The sequence below is a fragment of the Aquarana catesbeiana genome, linkage group LG06 (genome assembly GCF_042186555.1).
Source record: "Aquarana catesbeiana isolate 2022-GZ linkage group LG06, ASM4218655v1, whole genome shotgun sequence".
In the NCBI taxonomy this organism is placed as follows: domain Eukaryota; kingdom Metazoa; phylum Chordata; class Amphibia; order Anura; family Ranidae; genus Aquarana; species Aquarana catesbeiana.
The window spans coordinates 147,998,518-148,023,983 of record NC_133329.1 but is presented as its reverse complement, the minus strand read 5'-3'; the positions used below and the strand labels follow the sequence as shown (position 1 = coordinate 148,023,983).

The 25,466-nt window shown below is 46.1% G+C and overlaps 1 protein-coding gene across 1 annotated transcript in view; it reads left to right on the top strand.

Moving 5' to 3' along the window:
- OTOA (otoancorin) overlaps window positions 1-25,466 on the top strand; it is a 176,114-nt gene that overhangs the window by 66,638 nt on the left and 84,010 nt on the right. Inside the window, exons 11-12 of the mRNA XM_073635201.1 lie at window positions 18,298-18,438; window positions 24,333-24,388. Of these exons, the coding sequence (XP_073491302.1) occupies window positions 18,298-18,438; window positions 24,333-24,388 (197 nt within the window). The remainder of the gene's footprint in view (window positions 1-18,297; window positions 18,439-24,332; window positions 24,389-25,466) is intronic.

The following is a 25,466-nucleotide window of genomic DNA, read 5'->3' as shown; positions in this document are numbered from 1 at the left end:
GAGCAGAATCTGTGCTTTTTATTACAGGTGCAGCACTTTTGTTTTCATGTTTCGCAAAACAAGTCCATCATTCAGAGCATGTGTGTTAGTATCCCCATGGCAAGGGCGCAATGAGCTTGTTGCCCCCTTCCTTGTTACCACATAGCTTAAAAAAGATGTAATTGCTCCTGATTAGTCTTTTGTGAAGAGAGTTAGGATGGTTTGACTTTAACTCTGACCAATTTGCATTCTCAAACAATTTTCATATTTTTAAGGACATAAAAGGCTTTTTGGGTACACTTTTTATTATAATATGCTGGCAGAGTCTCACAATTCTCATAAATATATCTGACAATTACAGTACATCGCAGGCTGAAGGATTATTTTGTCAGTGAATCTCCATCCTGTTTGTGATGACTGGGAACCACTCTGATTAGTATTGGTGACTGGAGCTCTCAATCAACTGAAACTGATAGCCACCAGCAATGCAAAATGTAAAGTAAAATTATTTTCGTAGCGTGGGTTGTCAGCACCCAAGGCAAGGCAAGTAATTTGCGCTCCTAAGCCATGGACATTTAGCGCTTCCTGACTCCCTTCCACTCGTACAGTATTAAAACCTCTTATGTTACAGGATGTACCACTTTTTCTCTTTGTTCTCCTTTCTTTCCCTTATATCTACCTCTAACCAAATTTCGTGTGTACTTGCTGTGTTTCCTACGTCTGATTCCAGTTACCGACTTTGGCCCGTTCTTAACTATTCCTGTCTGCTCGTGACCCTGACCTTTGGCGTGTCCCCGACCATCCCTGTTTGCCTGTGACCCTGAACCTTGGTGTGAACTCTGTTGTCCTTGTCTGCTTGTGGCCCCGACCTTGGCTTGTCCCTTGCTTTCCTTGTTGTTCCAGCCTGCTGCCTCCTTCCTCTTCTCCTGTAGTCTACTGTGAGCGTGAGCTGTGAGACCCTGGGGGCCACGACCTGGAGCCAGACTGCAGCGCAGTCCATCCTCACCAGTAGAGGCTCTGGTGAACACCTGCTGGCTCTTAGACTCCGCGCCCTGGGGAATCTATGCTCTAGCTCCCAGTGGGATCTGTGTCAGTGATCCAGTAGACCTGCTTCCTGAACCTCCCAGGGTTCAATCCACAGCAGTCAGTCCTAGGGTCCACTACCTAGCGGTGCACTTCTGACTCCTACAGGGTGCATCTGTCACCTAGCCTCAAGGTGACCTGACACCCTTTCACACTTCATCGTCCACTGCTCTTGGATAGATTCACGTTGCTTCATGGGGCCCCCCTTCTGAGCTTTCTGCGGATTCCCTTCCGTTTGGTTCTGTAAAAGCTCATTCAACAGCCGGGCAATCTGTGAGAAGTTTTTCACAAATCAATTATAGTAGAAGCAGAACCCCAAAAACTACCTCAACTCGGTGACAGTGCTTGGGCGAGGCCAGGAAGTAACTCCCTTCAACTTCTGAGGGTCAGTAGCTATTCCCTCAGCCCAGACTATATGCCCAAGATATGTGACCAAAGTCTGGTAGAACTGGCACTTCTCTAATGACAGCTTCAGCCCCTCCAAGTGTAATAGTTGGAAAACTCCTCCTCCAACGTTCTGCTGAACACAATAATATCATCAAGATACACTAGCACTTCTGCCAAGTTCATATCTCCCACAGTGTTCTCCATCAGTCTCTGGAAAGGGGCGGGAGCCCCTGTTAATCCTTGTCGCATTCGGTCAAACTCGAAAAACCCTAGAGGACTGATGAAGGCCATTTTTTCTCGGTCATCCGGGTGCATGGGTATCTGGTATTATCCACTTTTTAGATCCAGCACACTGAACCATTTAGCTCCTGATAAGCATTGCAGGGCCTCTTCTATACGGGGGGGGGGGGGTGTACTGATCTGGGATAGTCTTTCAGTTCAAGGTTCAGTAGTCAATACACCCGGAGGGACCCATTCTTCTTCCTCACTACCACAATCGGGGAAGCATAAGGGCTCCTTGATTCCTTAATGACTCCTGACTTCTTCAGTTCAGCCAGCTGTTCTCGGAGATCCTCCAGATCACACAAAGGAATTCGCCTGGCTCTTTTACGAAAGCACTCCTGGCACAGCCCACATCAAAATCATTCTTGGAGAACATTTTCTCCCATTGAGCTAGTTGGGCTTCTCCTCCCATCCAGAGGGCAGATTTGGGAAGTGGAGTAGTCTCTCTTCCATTCCCCTTCTGGACTAGACTATCTCTCGTCACTTTTCCAATCACCATCCAGGACTCCAGGCTGATTGGGTGACCGGTGACGTTCCTCACACTGACAGGAATTCACCCCCCGCTTCTCAATAAGGCCCTAGTGGGTATGATCTATTCCAACCTCCTCCTCTGTTGAATCAGCTTCCACCACCACATAAGGACCTGGCTGATCCCATGACAGCTTAACCGTGGCTTTCAGGCAGGCCCTCTCACCAGCCTGCAACACACTTTCATGGGTATCCAGTCGCCACAGTCTTCCTACCCCTTCTTCCCCTGCAATACTCACTGGAAAGCCTGCCACAACTGGATGGATTTTCCCTACTGGAGCACCCTCCACTGCTAGTGGAGTGAGTAGTCTCCTCACAAGATTGGTATTGGTGCCTGTCAATAAGGAATTTCGGCCTGCCCCCGGGGTCAGGGAAAGACAACAGCCAACATGTAAAAAGTCTCTGGTTTTCCAGCCAGGGCATCATCAAAGGTTATCTTTGATGAGTATGTATCCATCGTATGGGCACTTCTGGGTTCCTATTCCCCAAATCTCTAACTCCTCCAGTTTGCACAAAGGGATATGCCTCAAGTACTTGTGGTAAAAGTCTCAGTACAGCAACGTCATCTGGACTCCAGTATCCAGTAGGGCTTGAGTATAGATGCTCTTTACTTTTAGCGAGACTATGGGGGAGTTCCCCGCTAGGTTCTTTGGCAGGTTTCCAGCGGGTTACTCTATAGTTTGTGTTCTAATCACCCTCCTTGAAATCAGTGGAGTTGGTCTAATTACTCGCTCAGTAAGGTGTGCATTGATTTCTCGCCCTTATCTTCCTTTCCCTGAGGGTTTTGTTTCTTTTGGTTTTCTTGGTAAGGGAAAGGGGTGACAGGTGGCTTGCACCTTTTCTTCTTCTTAGATCTTTTCATGAAGTTGAAGCGCAGTTTTCCCTCAGGACTCTCAACTAGCTCCTTCACTGAGGTCCCCTGAAGTTTCCCGCCGGCTTTGGGAAGAGTAACTTCTGAAAGGCCTTCAGACCTTCCGTGAGTAATTGAGGGTTGATGCTAGTCTTGGGACACTCAGTCCGAAAGTGTCCGACCTCTCCACACCCGTAACATTTATTTTCTCACCCTTGGGAGAGTTTTTGCTGCCCTTGACGAGTCCCTTGTTCTTGAACCTTTTCTTGAGTCTCCATCACTTGCATTAAGGCATGATACATCTGGGTTTGGGCCTGAGCTATCTGGGCCATTAGTTTGGTTGGCCTAAGTTCACTTACTGGCTTATTGGTGTCAGAAATGGCCAGCCCCGCCGGTTCAGACTCAGTTTCACTATCCTCATCCGAGAAACCCACGTCTGCATTAGCAGCTTGAGCCACCAATTTCTCTCTATTTCCAGCAATAGAGCTCAATTCTCTCGTTCTTTGGCTTTTCTCTTCTAATAGAGCCTCCTCTGCTCATACTTCTCTTATTAATTCAGGGTACGTAGGCACCACCTGGGTTCTCTTCAGTAACAACTTTAATACAATAGGATGGTTTGGCTGAGCCCCTTGCAAAACCCGGTCTAGACGAGCTTGATCAAAATCCTTGGGATCAATACCCCTCTTGAGAATAATTTGGTGCAGCATTCTGTCTACTCGGGATATGTAGTCAGATAGACTCTCCCCCTTTTGTTGATGAGTGTGGTTGAATTTGTACATCAGATCTGCGGTAGTTTCAACCCCCCCGAATACAGCATACAGATCACCTATGTAGTCCTTGGCAACACAAGTTTTCTTTCCCATCCTCAGATTATGGATCCCTTCAGCCGCCAGGCCTCAAAGTCTCTCACTAAATCGTTGCTGTTTCACAGCCTCTGAAACCCTCAACTCCTCCATTGCTTGAAGGGCCTGGCTCATCCAGGTTGAAAACTCATCTTCCCCCATAGGAGTCGGTAACTGCTGCCCTGAGAAAAACCTGAGTCGCCGATAGCTCTGGTTGGTTGATTTCCAGACCCGTTCTTGACTGGGCTATCAACTAACCGGCTCATATCTGTGTAGAAAGAAGGTGGGGGCATTGGCCCCTTGGGAGTCGGCTCCCACAGACACAGAACCCTTCTCCTGAGCCCTTGACAATGACTGCCTCTTAGCAACTCCCGGAGAGGCGTTCCTGCAGCGGACCCGCTCACGGCGACCAGCTGATGCGAAGCACGAAGCGCGGGCTGTCGGACAGCCGAGTGATGCTAAATGGATGTCTGAAGGACAGCAAGCAGTGCTAAGCCCTTCTCGTGCAGGTTGCAATGTTGTACACCGTGTGGTAGGCCGCAACCTCACTCTATCTATATAGAGAGGTCCGTCACACACAAGGCCCAGGAGGAAGAGAGTGCAGGGCTGGTCTCCAGCCTCTTTTATGCTCATCCCAGCAATCTCCCTGATGGTAGCAAAAATCCCTGGGATATGTAGTCTGGGTGTATAGTCTTGCAGAGGAATAACCATTCTGAGGAACTACTAATCCCACAATCCCTTTGGTTTGGCCCACAAATATGATGTCAGTTGGTGGCGCTGGGCACTAGAGGAACAATACGATCATAGAAATGACAGGGAATTGCTCTACTTTGCAATTGTAGTCCACATTGCTACATCTGTATTCTCTCTTTTTATTCCTTCTCTTACTCTTTGTTGGGGAGGGGGGAATGGGATGAGTGGCAGTGCTGGTGGGGATTTGGGAAGATTGGCAGATTGGCAATGCTGGTACGGGGGATGGGATGAGTGGCAGTGCTAGTGGTGGTGGTGGGGGGGGGGGTGGCAGTGCTGGGGGGAGTTCTGATCAGCCAACTTAGGTGCTCTTGATCAAGGTCATCTGCTGATCTGAGAACTGTAGTGAGGATTTTTAATGGCAACTATAATCACAGGCTGTGTTACTCACTGTGTCTCCGGCTCCGTGGTGTCTCGCAGCAGTGACACCTATGCCAAAATCAGGACATGGGGTCTCCTCCAGTCCCTCCCACTTCACATTCCTCACCAGTCAGCTGACCTCTAGTCTCCGCCCCCAGCCATGCCGTGAACTGAATGGGCGGCCAAGGGCTTCAGGAAAAGCCCACAAGCCACAGGCTCTAGGGACAGCCCTGCTGGGCAGCCGCGAAAGGCTGGGAGAGCGGTGCGGGCTCCAGGAACAGCCCAGGATTGGGCGACCCCTGACAAATCGGCATCCAACCCTCGACAGAGTCGCGACCAACAGGTTGAGAACTGCTGTCTCTGTACTCCCCACTACAGGTGGTGCTCGACCGAAGCAGCAGTGTATAAGAGGAAGGAAGTTGTGAGGAACTTGGTTCTATGACTTCCTGCAGTTACAGGGAAATAGCTGTCCGATTAGATGCTACTGCCCTTATGACCCTAGCAGCCATCTCGGGTCAGGCAGATTTAGGACTCTGACTCCCAGGTTTGGCACACTATATGTGAGTGGCTAGCTTAGGAACAGACTTCCATCTGACAGGGACAGTACTTAGAGGTAGGGAAAGGTACCAGTGGAGTAGGGACAGTGCAGGGACTATGTCTACCTCCTTTCTTTAAGCCTCCCCTATGTGTGGAGCGGAAAGGCCTTATTCCTCTCCTCGCTGCAGATGCTGTTGGCATCTTCGAGTCTTTGGACCACCGTTACTGTTCACTGTTACTGTTCATGTGAGCCTATCCGCTGGACCTGAATAAGCTGTGTTTGTACCTTTTCTACATTCTAAAATTAAACTTTTTTTGGCTGACTTGGATTCTGTGTGTTTACTGCCCACCACCCCACGCTGCATCTTGCTCACAAACTTAATGTAAATATGACATTTACCGGCACACAACAATGACATTTATTCACCTAGTGCTCATTCACTCTGTTATAAATTGGGTGAATATGGCTATGAAATGTCACGTGAATGTGGGAAAATGTCAAAAGGACAAATTGCTCAAAAAGATTCAGTGGTTAATTTTCTGGTTATTCCATTAGAAATATACCGCATATGGGGGAAATTTGCTAAAACCAATCAGCTTCTACATTTTATTGTCAAAGGTTAATTGAATAAGCTGAAGTTAGACGTGGTATGGTTACTATGCACAGCTGCACCAGATTCTGTGTGCACTAGTTTTACCAGTGGCACTACCTACTGATGAATACAGTTAATTGCAGCTTATTTGTTCTAATATAAAGTTTTTGTCTGGCCTAGAATTTAAATGCTGCTGAAAAATTTAAGACTTTTTGTTTATAAAATGGGATGGACACACATTTCAGTTATACTGAAGTTCACACTGTTGCAGGTGGTTGCGGGTGCAGCAAAAGCAAGCACTCAACGCCAAAACACGAATCAGAAAACGCAGCGCATTTTCAGGTGCATGAAACTGCATGGTGGAAGAAGCATCATGCAGTTTCTGTTCGGCTGTGATTTTAAAAAGGACCTTTTCCCTGCATCTTTTTAAAATCCCCCCACTGTCAGAATACAAAGACACAACGGGGAGGATTCTGCCATTCACCTCGAATGTGTGAATAGAGAATTGGATCCGTTTTTTTTTTGGTTCAACCCACTGATTAAACAAAAAAAAAAACTAACTTATCTATGGCCAACTGTAGCTTGCTGAAGGGAGGAGGAGGAAGAGGGAGAAGCAGGGGTGCCTTGCCATCTTAGGCTACAGGGTTGTGTATTTCTTTTAATGCATACACTATAGGGAGACACAACACTAGTCCCTGTGTGGAGGGGTTGCTGTACAGGCCACTGCAAGTCTGCTCCCAAACAAGCTGCTGACTATGCCTGTGCTAGAATTCACACCGGAAAAAATACCATTGTAGGTCCAGTTCACTCCTGGTTTGTTCACTTTGTTGCCAGTCAAGCCCTGATGAAGGGGCACTTAGACCTCCAAAATGTATTTGCTACTTTTTGAATTGTACCCCTGACCTTTAATGGAATAAAGTTGTATCTCGACCTCTTAGCAGTGGTGTGACGCTTCAGTTTCAAATCTTTTCACATCACACTGCAAAAGGAAGGAACCGTTTGGAAACAGGAAACTTGGGGCAGTTGTCATGGCACCAGCTGAAACTGAAACATAGGAGTAAAGATAAAGAAGCTGCAGACTCTATAAAAGAATAAATCAGCTGCTGAAAGTGCATAAAAAAATCATGGTCTAATGTCACTATAAATCCATCATTTATATCCTTCCTGTCCCTAGGTCTGTGTGTCACATCCATTCTTTTGGTCTGAATCCCATATGCATGTATTTTGAGGGAAGGGGCAAATAGTATGGTAACTGTAATTTCTGAGTCCCCCTTAAAAATGTGTGTGTGGATATATATATATATATATATATATATATATATATATATATATATATATATATATATATATATATATATATATATCTCAGTATCTCACAAAAGTGAGTAGACCCCTCAAATTTTTGTAAATATTATTATTATTTTTATGTGACAACACTGAAGAAATGACACTTTGCTACAATATAAAGTAGTGAGTGTACAGCTTGTATAACAGTGTAATTTGGTGCCCCCTCAAAATAACTAAACACACAGCCATTAATGTGAACCGCTGGCAACAAAAGTGAGTACACCCCTAAGTCAAAATGTCCAAATTGGGTCCAAAGCGTCAATATTTTGTGTGGCCACCATTATTTTCCAGCACTGCCTTAACCCTCTTGGGCATAGAATTCACCAGAGCTTCACAGGTTTCCACTAGAGTCCCCTTCCACTCCTCCATGATGTCTTAACGGAGCTGGAGGATGTTAGAGACCTTGGGCTCCCCCACCTTCCGTTTGAGGATGCCCCACAGATGCTCAATAGGGTTTAGGTCTGGAGACATGCTTGATCAATCCATCACCTTTACCTTCAGCTTCTTTAGCAAGGCAGTGGTCGTCTTGGAGGTGTGTTTGGGGTCGTTATCATGTTGGAATACTGCCCTGTGGCCCAGTCTCTAAAGAGAGGGGATCATGCTCTGCTTCAGTTTGCCACAGTACATGTTGGCATTCATGGTTCCCTCAATGAACTGTAGCTCCCCAGTGCCAGCAGCACTCATGCAGCCCCAGACCATGACACTCCCACCACCATGCTTGACTGTAAGCAAGACACGCTTGTCTTTGTACTCCTCACCCGGTTGCCACCACACACGCTTGACACCATTTGAACCAAATAAGTTTCTCTTGGTCTCATCAGACCCACAGGACATGGTTCCAGTATACCATGTCCTTAGTCTGCTTGTCTTCAGCAAACTGTTTGCTGGCTTTCTTGTGCATCATCTTTAGAAGAGGCTTCTTTCTGGGATGACAGCCATAAAGACCAATTTAATGCAGTGTGCAGCATATGGTCTGAGCACTGACAGGCTGACACCCCACCCCTTCAACCTCTGCAGCAATGCAGGCAGCACTCATATGTTCTATTTCCCAAAGACAACCTCTGGATATGACGCTGAGCACGTGCACTCAACTTCTTTGGTCGACCATGGTGAGGCCTGTTCTGAGTGAAACCTGTCCTGTTAAACCGCTGTATGGTCTTGGCCACCGTGCTGCAGCTCAGTTTTTGGGTCTTGGGAAATACATCTATTTCCCAAAGACAACCTCTGGATATGACGCTGAGCATGTGCACTCAACTTCTTTGGTACACCGTGGTGAGGCCTGTTCTGAATGGAATCTTGTTAAACCGCTGTATAGTCTTGGCCACCATGCTGCAACTTAGTTTTAGGGTCTTGGCAATATATATATATATATATTGTAATGTTTGGGGGACCAGCTAGATCGCAGGACACAGGCTTTTCACTCAAAAGGAGATTTATTGAACTTAAATAGCTTTACAGCAGCAAAAACAAAAGAAAAAGGTTTTAGTCTCACCGACTTGCAAAGTCCAGAACTGCTATCGCAGTTAAACAATCCTTAATTTCTGTTGCAGCTAGCTTCCCCTGGCAGGAGACTTCCAGGCAGGACACTGCTATTCACTTTTGTTGCTGCACAACAAACACCATCCACCATCCACATTCTCCTTTACACTCCTCCACCATCCACTCCAACTTCCTGTCTTGTTTTAAACCCACTTCCTCTGACAGGTGAGTTAACCCTTTTTGTTCCCTTAAAGGGACCACAGTCCAAACAGAGGGGAAACATAGCGTCCTTCCAGGACCCAGCCACGGCGTCCTGTACATATCCCCCCCCTGTGCCCCAACGCCATGGAGGTGGAGGCAACAGTGGAGCTCAAACAATGGACTCGGGAGAGGGCATCTGCATTTTGATGCAGTCTCCCGGGCCTATGCTCCACTACAAATTTAAATTCCTGGAGTGCCAGGAACCACCGAGTAACCCTGGCATTATTCCCTTTACCCTGTCTCAACCATGTTAAAGGGGCATGGTCAGAAATCAGCCTAAACTTCCTCCCCAAAAGGTAATATCTGAGGGATTCCAGAGCCCACTTAATGGCCAGACACTCTCGTTCAATTATAGCGTAGTTTTTTTCCGCTGGTGTTAACTTCCTACTGAGGAAGACTACCGGGTGCTCCTCTCCATTAATAACCTGTGACAACACCGCTCCCAATCCTACATCAGAAGCATCAGTTTGGACAACAAACTCTTTTGAAAAATTGGGTGCTACCAGGACAGGGTGTTGGCACAGTGCCGACTTGAGCTCCAAAAAGGCCTTCTCAGCGTCTGCATTCCACTCCACCATGACCGATTTCCGACCCTTAGTCAGATCGGTCAATGGAGCCGCCAACGTGGCAAAGTTGGGTACAAACCTCCTGTAGTATCCCACCATGCCCAAGAATGCACGTACCTGCTTTTTTGTGAGGGGACGGGGCCAACTCTGTATAGCCTCTACCTTGCTGACCTGAGGTTTCACCACCCCTCTACCCACGATATAGCCCAGGTATTTCACCTCCTCCATTCCCAAAGCACATTTTTCAGGGTTTATTGTAAACCCCTCCTTCCAAAGAGAGTCCAGCACTGCCTGGACTTTGGGCAAGTGTGATTCCCAGTCTCTGCTAAAAATGACTATGTCGTCCAAGTACACTGAGGCATATTTCTGGTGAGGTCGTAAAATCCTATCCATTGCTCGCTGGAATGTAGCTGGAGCAGTTTGCAATCCAAAAGGCATCCTTTTGTACTGAAAACTCCCCTCTGGGGTAGAAAAAGCAGTTTTCTCTCTAGCAGCCTTAGTCAACGGGATTTGCCAATATCCCTTGGTAAGGTCTAATGTAGTGATATACCTGGCTGGACCTAGTCTCTCAATAAGCTCATCTACCCGGGGCATGGGGTAGGCATCAAACCGTGAAACTTCATTAAGTTTCCGAAAATCATTGCAGAATCGCAGAGTCCCGTTGGGCTTCGGTACCAACACAATCGGGCTCGACCACTCACTCTGCGATTCCTCAATAATCTCCAGGTCTAACATCTTCTTCACTTCCTCTGAAACAGCCTTCCTTTGGGCCTCTGGGATGCGGTAGGGCCGGACAAAAACTTTGACTCCTGGTTCCGTGATGATATCATGCTCTATGGTACTCGTGAGCCCTGGCAAGTCTGAAAATTTTTCTTTATTTCTCTGCAAGAACTCCTTTGCCTGCTGGCTTTGGGTTTTAGACAGGGTATTTGCTACTTGGACACTCTCCACCCCAACCTGAGGCTCCAATCTTGCACTAGCCAGGGAGGTCACTGGTTCCCTCTCTGTCCAGGGCTTTAACAAGTTTACATGATATATTTGATAGGGTTTCCTCTTACCCGGTTGGTGGATTTTATAATTCACCTCTCCCACTTTTTCTACAACTTCAAAGGGGCCTTGCCACCTGGCTAAGAATTTACTTTCCACAGTGGGAATCAACACAGCTACTCGATCCCCCACTTGGAAATTCCTTATTTTAGCAGCCCTATTATAGACTCGTCGTTGAGCCTCCTGAGCTTTTTGTAAATGTTCCTTGACTAGTGGCAACACAGTTCGGATCCTCTCCTGCATTTGGGAAACATATTCAAGAACACTCTTATGCTGACTAGGTTCACTTTCCCATTCCTCCTTAACAAAATCCAGTAGTCCGCGAGGTCTCCGCCCATATACCAACTCGAAGGGCGAAAACCCAGTGGAGGCCTGGGGCACTTCCCGGATAGCAAACAGGAGAGCTGGTAACAGACAGTCCCAGTCTTTCCCATCCCTTTGTACAACTCTCTTAAGCATAGATTTAAGGGTCTTATTAAAGCGTTCCACTAACCCATCCGTTTGGGGATGGTAGACCGATGTGCGCAGCTGTTTAATCCGGAAGAGCTTACACACGTCGGCCATAACTCTCGACATAAACGGGGTGCCCTGGTCCGTTAGTATTTCCTTGGGAAAACCAGTCCGTGTAAACAACTGGAATAATTCCCGGGCAATAGCCTTAGAGGAGGTATTTCGCAGGGGTAGCGCCTCAGGATATCGGGTGGCATAGTCGAGAATCACCAGTATGTAGGAGTGACCTCGAGCCGACTTCACCAAGGGACCTACTATATCCATGGCTATCCTTTCAAATGGGACCTCAATTATGGGCAGAGGGACCAAAGGATTCCGGAAGTGGGTCACCGGAGCGGTCAACTGACAGGTGGGACAAGAGGTACAGTATCTCCTTACCTCTGCTTTCAGACCTGGCCAGTAAAACCGGTCGGTGATCCGTGCCTCCGTCTTTTCAACTCCCAGGTGTCCCCCTAAAACATCATCATGGGCCAGGTCCAGGACCTTGCGTCTATACTGTTGGGGTACCAATAATTGCTCTACCACATTTTCTCTCACTTTGGTAACCCGATAAAGCAATTCATTACATATTGCAAAGTGTGGCCACCGCTCATTCGCACCTGGCTCTTGGGGAACCCCATTTAATACTACCACCTGTTCCCGTGCATGGGCCAAAGTGGGGTCCTGCATCTGGGCAGTACCAAATGCCCCCTGCGGAATACCCAAATCCGGCAGGGCAGGGGTAACGGCCACTTCCTCATCCTCTTCCCCCAGCATTACCTGAAGTGGGAAAGGTTCCCCCCCCTCTTCAGTGTTCAGGTAGGTCTGTGAACCACACATCTTGACACCCTTAATAACATCAGCACTACTTTCATCACCATTAACCAAATCATTAGCATTTTCAAGAACATTCGGCATTTCAGGGTTATTTCTCTCAACCGCAGGAACAGAGGGACTAGTTTCTCCCCAGTCTCTGGACCGTTCAGGTAGTTCTCCTTGTCCCCACAGTTTTGCAAATAACGGACAGTCTCGTCCTATGATCACATCATGTACCAAGTTTTTTACCACCCCCACCTCTTGAGTACCAGTGCCACATGCTGCGGAGATGGTCACCGAGATGAGAGGGTACTCTCTAGTGTCCCCGTGAATGCACACCACCCGTAAAGTTTTTCTTACCGGACCGATCTTCCCAATCACTCTAGGATGGATCAGGGTTACCATGCTTCCGGAGTCCAGCAAAGCCCGGGCAGGGAGGTGGTTCACTTGGACTTCACACTCGAATTTCTCTTCTCCAAGATCGATATGTGTTGTACATGCTTTATGGGCATAAAAAGACCCCCTCCGAAGAACCCCGCATTCCATGGGCTCCTCTTGCAGTGGGCAGTGGGCCCGGGTATGGCCCCAGGAATGACATCGCCAACATTGTACATCCCCTCCTCTCCGAACAGGAACAGGTCGCTGAGAAGGTATCGGGAGTGACTCTTGACCTTCTGGGGTGTTGGTTCCAGGGCTCCGGGGAACGTCCTTTCGAAGGGCAGCAGTCGAACGAATAGGCCGTGGCAGACTGGGTCCTTGGCGCTTGGTAGGGCCAAGCAGATCCTCCACCACTGTGTATCGTTCTACCATCTCGACAAGGAGGTTCACTGTTTTGGGGTCTCCATGGCTGACCCACCGTTGAAGGTCGTCTGGCAGTGACCTTAGGTATCGGTCCAGCACGACCCGCTCCACGATTTGGAGGCCAGACAACATTTCGGGCTGCAGCCATTTTTTTACCAGTTGCACCAGGTCATGCATTTGAGACCGTGGTGGACGATCTGGACGATACTTCCATTGGTGCACTCGTTGGGCCCGAACAGCTGTAGTTACCCCCAAACGAGCCAATATTTCTGCCTTTAATTTTTGATAGTCTTTAGCGTGATCTGGTGGCAGGTCGAAGTAGGCTTTTTGCGGATCTCCGGTTAGGAAAGGAGCAATTAGGCCGGCCCACTGGTCCTGGGGCCACCCTTCTCTCTCTGCCGTCCTCTCAAATGTAGCAAGAAATGCCTCTACATCATCACTCAGGGACAATTTCTGCAAAAAATGGCTTGCCCTCACGGTCACCTGGTTGCCAGGGGCAACAGCCGCTTGCTCACGGCCCTGAGAAAGCTGCTGCACTACTTCTTTTAAGGCAGTCACTTGAGCCTGCATAACCTCTTGCTGGGTCGCTTGCTGGGCTGCCAACTGGGCCACCAACAGGCGAGTGTTTTCTTGCTGTACCTCATGGCGAGTCTGCGCTTGTATATTAGCCAAGGACAGCTGTTTAATTAGCTCCTCCATTGCTTCAGCTTTCAGGGTTTGTGCGGCTTTAACCCAGGACATAAATCCACTGTACTGTCCCTTTAAATGTCAGTTTTAAGTCCAATACACACAAAAAAAAAAAAACAGCAAGAAAAATGCCTGTTACTCTGTCCTGCCCGCATTCTCCACCACTTGTAATGTTTGGGGGACCAGCTAGATCGCAGGACACAGGCTTTTCACTCAAAAGGAGATTTATTGAACTTAAATAGCTTTACAGCAGCAAAAACAAAAGAAAAAGGTTTTAGTCTCACCGACTTGCAAATCCAGAACTGCTATCGCAGTTAAACAATCCTTAATTTCTGTTGCAGCTAGCTTCCCCTGGCAGGAGACTTCCAGGCAGGACACTGCTATTCACTTTTGTTGCTGCACAACAAACACCATCCACCATCCACATTCTCCTTTACACTCCTCCACCATCCACTCCAACTTCCTGTCTTGTTTTAAACCCACTTCCTCTGACAGGTGAGTTAACCCTTTTTGTTCCCTTAAAGGGACCACAGTCCAAACAGAGGGGAAACATAGCGTCCTTCCAGGACCCAGCCACGGCGTCCTGTACATAATATATATATATATATATATATATATATATATATATATATATATATATATATATATATATTTATATACAGTATCTCACAAAAGTGAGTACACCCCTCACATTTTTGTAAATATTTTATTATATCTTTTCATGTGACAATACTGAAAAAGTGACACTTTGCTAAAATGTAAAATAGTGAGTGTACAGCTTGTATAACAGTGTACATTTGCTGTCCCCTCAAAATAACTCAACACACAGCCATTAATGTCTAAACCACTGGCAACAAAAGTGAGTATACCCCTAAGTGAAAATGTCCATATTGGGCCCAATTAGCCATTTTTCCTCCCCGGTGTCATGTGACTCGTTAGTGTAACAAGGTCTAAGGTGTGAATGGGGAGCAGGTGTGTTTAATTTGGTCTTATCGGTCTCACTTTCTCATACTGGTCACTGGAAGTTCAACATGACACCTCAAGGCAAAGAATTCTCTGAGGATCTGAAAAAAAGAAATGTTGCTCTACATAAATATAGCCTAGACTATAAGAAGATTGCCAAGACCCTGAAACTGAGCTGCAACGTGGTGGCCAAGACTATACAGCGGTTTAACAGGACAGGTTCCACTCAGAACAGGCCTTGTCATGGTCGACCAAAGGAGTTGAGTGCACGTGCTCAGCATCATATCCAGAGGTTGTCTTTGGGAAATAGAAATATGAGTGCTGCCAACATTGCTGCAGAGGTTGTAGGGCTGGGGGGTCAGCCTGTCAGTGCTCAGACCACACGCCTCGCACTTCATCAAATGGTTTTGCATGGCTGTTGTCCCAGAAGGAAGCTTCTTCTAAAGATTATGCACAAGAAAGCCCACAAGCAGTTTGCTGAAGACAAGCAGACTAAGGACATGGATTACTTGAACCATGTCCTGTGGTCTCATGAGACCAAGATAAACTTATTTGGTTCAGATAGTATTAAGCATGTGTGGCAGCAACCAGGTGAGGAGTACAAAGGCAAGTGTGTCTTGCCTACAGTCAAGCATGGTGGTGGGAGCATCATGGTCTGGGGCTGCATGAGTGCTGCTGGCACTGGGGAGCTACAGTTCATTGAGGGAACCATGAATGCCAACATGTACTGTGACATACTGAAGCAGGGCATGATCCCCTCTCTTCAGAGACTGGGCCACAGGGCAGTATTCCAACATGATAACGACCCCAAACACACCTCTGCCTTGCTAAATAAGCTGAGGGTAAAGGTGATGGACTGGCCAAGCATGTCTCCAGACCTAAACCCTATTGAGCATCTGTGGGGCATCCTCAAATGGAAGATGGAGGAGCGCAAGGTCTCTAACATCCACCAGCTCCGTGATGTTGTCATGGAGGAGTGGAAGAAGACTCCAGTGGCAACCTGTGAAGCTCTGGTGAACTCCGTGCCCAAGAGGGTTAAGGCAGTGCTGAAAAATAATGGTGGCCACACAAAACATTGACACTTTGGGCCCAATTTGGACATTTTTACTTAGGGGTGTACTCACATTTGTTGCCAGTGGTTTAGACATTAATGGCTGTGTGTTGAGTTATTTTGAGGGGACAGCAAATACACACACACTGTTATACAAGCTGTACACTCACCACTTTACATTGTAGCAAAGTGTCATTTCTTCAGTGTTTGCATACCCTGGTGATTTTGGCCTGATAACATGCACACAAGTTGACACAAAGGGGTTTGAATGGCTATTAAAGGTAACCACCCTCACCTGTGATCTGTTTGCTTGTAATTAGTGTGTGTGTATAAAAGGCCAATGTGTTTCTGGACTCCTGACATACCCTTGCATCTTTCATCCAGTGCTGCACTGACGTTTCTGGATTCTGAGTCATGAGGAAAGCAAAAGAATTGTCAAAGGATCTGCGGTAAAAGGTAGCTGAACTATATAAAACAGGAAAGGGATATAAAAAGATGGAAAATTTAATTTTACTGCACTACCCTAAACCTAATAACACTCCAAGAGTGACATCAATTGAAAAAGAAACAGCTGCAACTATAATGTGAGATACACACAATAAACAAAACAAAAAAAAGAAAAAGCTGCACTGTGTGCTTATTGTGATCTAAAATTATAGTGACTTATAAATGACTATTCTGATGTAATGGAGATATAAAATCTCTGTGTAACCCAATATTGAATATATAATAAACATAACACAAGTGAAGTATACACAAAAATTATAAATATCACACAATGAAGGCTACAAGAGTTCTCCAAATGTCCAATCTACTCCGATGGATTGTTAAAAAGACGTTCCACAAGGTATATAGTTCAAAGTGACAATTCAAGTGATGGTTCCTCAACCCTGTATTCTGTAGTGACATGTAATCACGACACCCAAGAAGATGTGATAGGGTGTGACAGGAGAGATCCTCCACCAGTAATAATACTGCCGCTTACCAGCTTGTTAGATCTCTTGTTTAAGGAGATCACAAGTGCCTCAGTGCAATTGGCATTCACTCATTCCCCATGTAAGGATATAAAAGCTTCCATAGTGTGATTCTTTTAAAAAGATACCCAAGGAATTGAGAATGCCAATCAGCAGTGTTCAAGCTCTAATCAAGAAGTGGAAAATGAGGGATTCTGTTGAAACCAAACCACGGTCAGATAGACCAACTAAAATTTCAGCCACAACTGCCAGAAAAATTGTTCGGGATGCAAACAAAAACCCACAAATAACTTCAGGTGAAATACAGGACTCTGAAAACATGTGGTGTGTTTCTTTCAAGATACACAATAAGGAGACACTTAAAGAAAGATGGGCTGCATGGTCAAGTCGCCAGAAGAAAGCCATTACAATGCAAATGCCACAAAGTATTCCACTTAAATTATGCAAAACAGCACAGAGACAAGCCTCAAACTTTCTGGCACTAAGTCATTTGGAGTGATGAGACCAAAATTTATCTTTTTGGCCACAACCATAAACGCTACATTTGGAGAGGAGTCAACAAGGCCTATGATGAAAGGTATGGAGGATAATCGCTGATGTTTTGGGGATGTGTGAGCTACAAAGGCACAGGAAATTTGGTCAAAATTGATGGCAGGATGAATGCGGTATGTTATCAAAAAATACTGGAGGAAAATTTGCATTCATCAGCCAGGAAGCTGCACATGGGATGTACTTGGACATTCCAACATGAGAATGATCCAAAATACAAGGCCAAGTTGACCTGTCATTGGCTACAGCAGAATAAAGTGAAGGTTCTGGAGTGGCCATCTCAATCTCCTGACCTCAATATCATTAAGCCACTCTGGGGAGATCTCAAATGTGCAGTTCATGCAAGACAGCCCAAGGATTTACAGGTACTGGAGGCTTTTTGCAAAGAGGAATGGGCAGCTTTACCATCTGAGAAGATAAAGAGCCTCATCCACAAATATCAGAAAAGACTTCAAGATGTCATTGATGTTAAAGGGGGCAATATACGGTATTAAGAACTGGGGTATGTAAACTTTTGATTAGGGTCAGTTGGGTAATTTCTTTTGCCATTATGATTTAAAAAGAGTAAACACAGTTGATTGATAATAAATGGCTTCAGCCAAACACTAACCATGAGTGAAAGAAAAGTTTTTGTGTTATCATTCATATTCTCTGAAAAATGGCCAAGTAATCAAAAAAAATTCTGCCAGGGTATGTAAACATATGAGCACAACTGTGTGTTTATATACATACATATTATATGCTATATATATATATATATATATATATATATATATATATATATATATATATATATATACATATACTGTATAGATATTATTCCCACCTGCACTAAAGTGTTAAACATATGTACAATTATATAATAATTGACTTTAAATAATGTTTCATTGAGACTACTTTTTGGCAGCTGTAAAATCCACACAATTTAAGATTTGTCCTTTTTTGGTACATGTTAATAGCCCACAGTTGTCAGCCTAAAAAAGTCATACTGTTCTCAGGAACAATAGAATGAAATGTGTTTTAAGCGTGTCACAGTAGAACAGCTCATACGTCCTTGCTGTTTTTCTCCTAATTAGCTGATGTCTTCTGGAGGGTTTCAGACGGTTCTAGCAGAAATGAGTGGTGCATTTTTTAAAGACGTGTCTCTTTCGCAACTATCATCAGAAAGGGACTTGGATGTCGCAGTCCTAAAGGAGAAAGAGATGAGAACAAGTGAGGTAATTATGTGTTTAACCTAAATGCCCTTCAGCAATCAGCATTTATTCAAGCTGGGTTTGGATTCAGAGAGGTTTTGGCGGCCTTCAGCTCCCCAAGTAGTCAAGATAAATCAGCCCTTGAAGGACAAAGTTATTGTTCTTTGCTTTGAAAGAATTCACAAATGTGGTTTTAAAAGAATGTGACATCTTATAAGTATTCATTAAGTCAGTGACTATTTTTTAACTGTACATCATTTGCAGATAGAATCAAGTTTCATGTAGGCTTGCCTTTGTTTAGAAACTGCAAGTCCCTGAATGCCATAACCTGCAGACCATCAATTAACTATCAACTGTCTAATTCAAATTTATATACATACTTCAGGTACAGATAGATATGGAGACAGTGGGGGGGGGGGGGGGGGGGAGTGGTGACGTTTTCCAACTGATATAAATTACTGTTAATATATCCTATCAGCAAACATCACATAAAGGGAGTGCAGTCTACCAGCTCCATACTTCAGATTTTCTTCTAGTGGTTGCAGTAGTGTACCAATACACTTTGGTGATTTTTGTCTGTGATCTGGTTATGCTGGAAACACAGTAGCCCTGATGTTAACAAAATGTCAGTAGATAAGTGCATTCTGACAGGGATAGGGGAGTTATCAAACTAGCACCCGCTATTTATAAAGTTGAATCTCCCTATCTGTAGCAAACAACCCACTTAAACACATACCCACGCACCAAAGCAGCAAGGAGAAGGGCCTAAAGTTTATTAGGCTTAATGAACTTGTAGGAACACAGTTTGTGCTTAATAATAATAGAGTGTGGACCAAGGACGCAGTAAGTCTCCAAGCTACAGTGGCATATCAAATCAACAACAATTTTTGCCATGTGACACTGTTTGGTTGCACATTTTACTTTATTTTCTATATTCTGATAAAGCTATTTTAGGGAGAGAAACATGTAAAGTTAGTTTTGTTTGTTGCATCCTTTTTTTGTTTTTTGGTATACACATGGTGTTTTTGTGGGGTGGGGACCTTGGACTCTCTTTTTTGCACCTCCATTCTCAGTGGCTCTAGTGGTGGTCTGCAGTAGACATTTTGTTGTACTTGGGCTGGCGGTCAGCTAGGGGAGGTTGGAATTGCCCCACTATAGTGCAATCCTATTAATATAGTACTGCACAATTTTGTTTAAATTATAAAAGATACTGTATAACACAATTGGGAGTTTTAAAGGGTTTGTAAAGGCATTTTTTAAAAAAATAACAAGCATGTCATACTTACCTGCTCTGTGCAATTGATTTGCACAAAGCATCCCCGCCCCCGATCCTCATCTTCTTTGGTCCCCCGCCGGCGCTCTGGGCCTCTCCCCCCTGCCGAGTGCCCCCGTAGCAAACCGCTTGCTATGGGGGCTCTCGTGTGTGCTCCCGCTCCCTCCCCACTGGCTGTGAACCAATAGCTCCTTCTGCTGTATCTCATCTAACAAGGAGCGAGAGACCCGGGAGAGTCGCTGCTCTCGTGCACATCACTGGATTAAGATCGGCCTTAGGCAAGTATTAGGGAGGGCTGAAGGTGAAGCTGCACGCTGAAGGTTTTTTACCTTCATGCATAAAATACATGAAGGTAAAAAACATTTATTTACTTTCCGGCATACTTGGTCCGGCGGACCAGAGTCCGCCGCACAGTCCGATCGTGTGTAGGCTCCCGCGGACTTTTTTTCCCAAAAGTCCGCCGGACCTAGATTTGAAGCATGTTTCAAATCTTTCCGTCGTAAGTCCGCCGGACTCAGTTCCTGACGGAAAGCCCGTTCGTCTGTATGCTGGTCCGACGGACCAGATACGACGCAAGGGCAGGGTACTGCATCTCGCGCTCGCTGCAATAGGAAAAACAGATTTTCCTATTGCGGCAAGCGCGGGGCATACCAGGCCCTTAGGTCTGGTATGGATTTTAAGGGGAACCCCCTACGCCGAAAAAACGGCGTGGGGTCCCCCCTAAAATCCATACCAGACCCTGATCCGAGCACGCAGCCCGGCCAGTCAGGAAAGGGGGTGGGGACGAGCGAGCGCCCCCCCCTCCTAAACCGTACCAAGCCACATGCCCTCAACATGGGGGGGTGGGTGCTTTGGGGGAGGGGGCGCCCTGCGGGGCCCCCCCACCACAAAGCACCTTGTCCCCATGTTGATGAGGACAAGGGCCCCTTCCCGATAACCCTGGCCGTTGGTTGTCGGGGTCTGCGGGCGGGGGGTTTATCGGAATCCGGGAGCCCCCTATAATAAGAGGGCCCCCAGATCCCGGCCCCCCACCCTATGTGAATGAGTATGGGGTACATGGCACCCCTACCCATTCACCTAGGGAAAAAGTGTCAATAATAAAACACACTACACAGGTTTTTAAAGTAATTTATTAGACAGCTCCGGGGGGGTCTTCTTCCGGTTTCGGGGGTCTTCTTCCGACTTCGGGGGTCCCTCCGGTTCCTCTTCTCCCAGTGTCCGGTTGGTTCTTCTCCGCTCTCTCTGGCCTCTTCTTCCAGTGTTCCAGTTCTTCTGCCGGCTCCTCCGCTATCTTCATGCCGCTCTTTTGTTAGCGGGGGCCCGGACTTCTGGCTTCTGGGCTTCTTGGCTTCTTCTCTTCTTCCGATGTTGACACGACGGTCTCTCCGGCTGGAATGCTCTCTGAGTGCTCCGATGTGACTTATATAGGTGGAGACCACGCCCCCTTATGCCGTCATAGTCCCTGGGCATGCTGGAACTGTGACGTTTTAGGGGGGCGTGGTCAACATCACCTGATGACGGCAGACAGGACTTGTAGTTTTCTGATTCACAGATTCCTGTAAATGAATGAAGTGGTGGAGCCAGCAGTGTACCAACTTGTGGGGGGGGTGGTCTGCCTCGGGTGCCACATACTGGGGGGTGTCAGACCGCCCCCCCAAGTGAAGCAGTGACAGCAGGATGGGTTCAGGCAGCGCAGCGGCGCGGTGACAGGACAGGGAGAGTCCGGAGAGGCGAGCTATGATAGGGTACGGGGGTGCCCGTGCCGGGTGTGGACCATACCACCACCCGGGTGACACCCAGAGCAGGCCGCAGGATTGACAGAGCAGAGCAGGAGAAATAAATTACTCTCTCTCCTCCTGTACAGCAGGGGGGTGAGAGACAGAGGGGCTGCGCTAAATAGAGTATGGGACCTGCTGGAGTTAACTTTCTAAGTTAACCAGCAGGTGATTGGTTGCTAGGTGGTCCTAGTAAGCAATCATTAGCTTGTTGATATGAAAAATTAACTCCAGCAGTTACCGCCCTCTGTTCGGCGCTGCTGTGTCTCCCCCTCTGCATGAGTAAGGTTGGAAGGGGCAGAGCTGGGGGGGTCTTTGTAACATGCAGGGGGTCCAGAGCTGTGCGGGAGCTGTGTATTGTGCAGGGGTCCAGAGCCATGGGGGGGGTGGGTAATGTGCCGGGGGTCTAGATATGCAGGGGGGCTGTATAATGTAAAGGGGTCCAGAGGTACATGGTGCAGTGTAATGTAAAGGGGTCCAGAGGTGCAGGGTGCTGTGTAATGTAAAGGAGTCCAGAGATGCAGGGTGTTGTGTAATGTAAAGGGGTCCTGAGATGCAGGGTGCTGTGTAATGTAAAGGGGTGCAGAGGTACAGGGGGCTGTGTAATGTAAAGGGGTCCAGAGGTGCAGTTGAGGAGAGGTTGTACACAGTAGTGACAAAGAGATACTGGGGGATGCAGAGGTATGCAGGGGGCACAGTGGTGTGTTTTTACATTTTAAAATGAGGGGGGGTGCCAGATATAGGATCCGCCCCAGGTGCCAAGTACTCTAGGCACGCCCCTAGGTGGAGCCCTGCACAGCAGTGCCATTTTCCAAATATGACAGTGGGGGTGGGGAGAGGATCCAAGGGGAGGGGTGCGAGGGGAGGTTGCTGAACATTTTACATGTTACACCCTAAATATGGGTGTAACATGTTCAGAAAGGTGAACTTATCCTTTAACTTCCCTTTTAATCCAATTAGTATGCTAGATATTTTTTGCTACTCAAAGGACAACTCCTGCCTATAACAGATCCAACTTTTTCCACAATAGTTCACTAGCTGTGGTAGTAGCTTTATTCTCTATTTTTTTTGAACATTTGCTATGTAAAAATAAATTACCTTTAATGATGGGTGTCCCATGTGTGATTGCTGCTGCATTAGGTAAAACTCTACACTACTGTAAGCATCAAACTTCTGGTGATGAAACTTACAGTTTAGACTCTAATACAATAATGATAGTGGGTTGGTCACTCTCCACCTGGTCTGTTCACAAAATGTCTTGAATTCTTTTAACAGAATATACGAGATGTTCTGTAAATGGATGAGGGGATATTGTGACACATTTACCCCTCCCCCCCAATCCATTTACAGAACCTTTTGTTTTCTCTGAAAAGTATGCAATGTGTTTTGTGGATAATTGAGATGCAGAGCAAGCAAGCCACTATCACTGTACGCTTCAGTGAGATAAATTAAACTTAGGACACGCATAGGACACCCGTCACTCAAGGTAATTTATTTTTACAGAGCAATTGTCAATGCCTCTAGTTCTACCATGCAAAACAAATTTGGATCTGGGTTGGTCTGGAGTTTTACAGCTTTAGAGAATATTTCCACTGGCTTCCTCTTATAAGGACCAGACATACAGTATAGTATATGTAATCTTCCAAGTAGGGATGCAGACTGCACGAAATCGTCTTCTTGCTGGGCTACACACAGCAGTAAAAAACCTAAGAGAGGTTGTAACCTTCCCCAATATATCTAAAATGAAGAACAAATGGTTATAGTTATGTTTTAATTGTCCGCTATCACAGGAATATGATATTAATAATATGAAAATATGTCAATATCATGTGACCTGGCTATCTCTGAGAACAAGTAACTGTTCTCTCCAGGATAAAGACACAACTGAGCATGTGCAGGTCGGCTACTCTGCCTGTGTTAGCTGGCCTTCCCCAGATAGACAGTGCAGGAGGGAAGTATCTGTGCATACAGGATAAAACAGCCTTTTTACACAATGCAGAGGATTAAAGTGGATGTAAACCCAATGTCATCCTTTCTAAACTACTGCCATAGGGGTTATCTATAAGGATATACATGCCTCCTGCATGTATCATTACCTGTCAAATGTCTCCCCTCTGTCTGTTATTAGACCCTATTATTAGAACTGCATATTCTGTGGGTGGGTCTGTTGTCTGGAGCTCGGTGGGTGGAGTCGTGATGTCAGTAGACTCCCCGCCCACCTCTACACTCCCCTTGGCAATATGCATTTCTCCTGTGTATTTCTTACACTGAACTTTTGCTGAACTTCTGCTGAACTTCTGCTATGATCTCTAACATCCAGTGAAAAGACAGAAAAGTAACCACATGACTTCAGCATGCCAAATCATGCTGAGGTGTGGAACAGCCAATCCTTGCAGAGCTGCTGAAGAAAGGAGTGGGGGAGGGAATTAAAAAATAATGCCTGTGTCTTAGGCTAGTGCACGAGATGTAAATCACCTGTCACTCACAGCAAGGGGGAGGATTTAACAAAGTTTTTCTCAGTTTGTCAAGAATTGTCTCACTGAACAATAAAAGAGGATTGCTCAGAGATGGATTAACTCTGTGTGGCAAGACTGGGCTCAAATGATAGGAAATCTTATACTCTACATTATGATAAAAAAAAAATCAGGTTTACATCCACTTTAACCCCTTAAGTTCCACAGTGAGTGTAACAAGCATGCTAGGCTGCATATACAGACAGATTTTAGTGTTGTGGGTTTAGTAACACTAGTTGGAAATGCTGGACCTGGATAATCTAAACAAAGATGTGTATGTAAAAAATGTTAACTCATCTACTACCCTTAAACCAAGTAGAGTTATTCAACATTATTTATTTCTTTATTGTCTTTCAGGCTCTATTTCTGTTGGAGTTGCTGTCTAATAAAACAACACTGGAGAATCTGCTGAGGTAATGTGATACACAATTCAATGTTGCAATATTTATTTGTATCATTAATCACTTAGCAGTTCTGGAACTGTTGCACACAGAACCTCATACGATTTCTTACTTCATTTTCTCATCAAATGAGGGATGAAATCTGCTTGGTTGCTCTGGGCAGCAGTTTTACTTTGCTTGAGTTCTCTTTGATCTTCTCCTCTCCCTCTTTCTCTCCTGTCCTTCCTTCCCCTCTCCTCCTGTCCTCCTCTACACCACTCTACTCCCCCCTCTTCTCCTTTCCTCTCCTCCCCTTTCCTTACCTCTCCCCTCAGACTCCCCTTATTCGCTCTCCACTTTTCTTACCCTCTCTTACTCTACTCTAGTCTACCCTCTTCTTCTTTCCTCTCCTCCCCTCGCATCTTATCTCAGACTCCCCTAAACCCCTCTCTTCTTGTCTTGGCCTTCTCTAACCTATTCTAGTCTCCCCTCTTCTTCCCTCTTATCTCAGACTCCACTAAACCCCTCTCTTCTTCACTTAACCATCTCTGCCCAACTCTAGTCTCCCCTCTTCTCTCTCCTCTTCTTTCAGACTCCCCTATTTCCCTCTCCTCTCTTCCTGCCCTCCACTACTCTACTCTAGTCTCCCATATTTTCCTCCCCTCACCTCTTTTCTCAGGCTCCCCTCTCCTCTTTTACTGCCCTCTTTTTCCCTACTCTCCTTTCCTCTTCTTTCAAACTCCCCTATTTCCTTCCCCCTCCTCCTGCCCTCCTCTACCCTACTCTAGTCTCCTATATTCTCTTTTCCTTTCCTCTCTTCCCCTCACCTCTTCTCTTAGTCTCCCCCTCCTCTTCTCCTGCCCTCCTTTACCCTACTCTAGTCTTCACTCTTCTCTTCTCCTTTCCTCTTCTCACTTCTTCTCACAAACTCCCCTCTCCTCCTCTCTTGCCCTATTCTAATTTACTATAATCTCCCTTCTTCTTATTTCCTCTTTCACCTCTTCTCTCAGACTCCCCTACTCCCCTTTACTCTTCTCCTTTCCTCCTCTACCCTCTTCTTACCTTTCTGTCCCCTCCACTCTTTTTTACTCCCTTGCCTTAATCTCTTCTT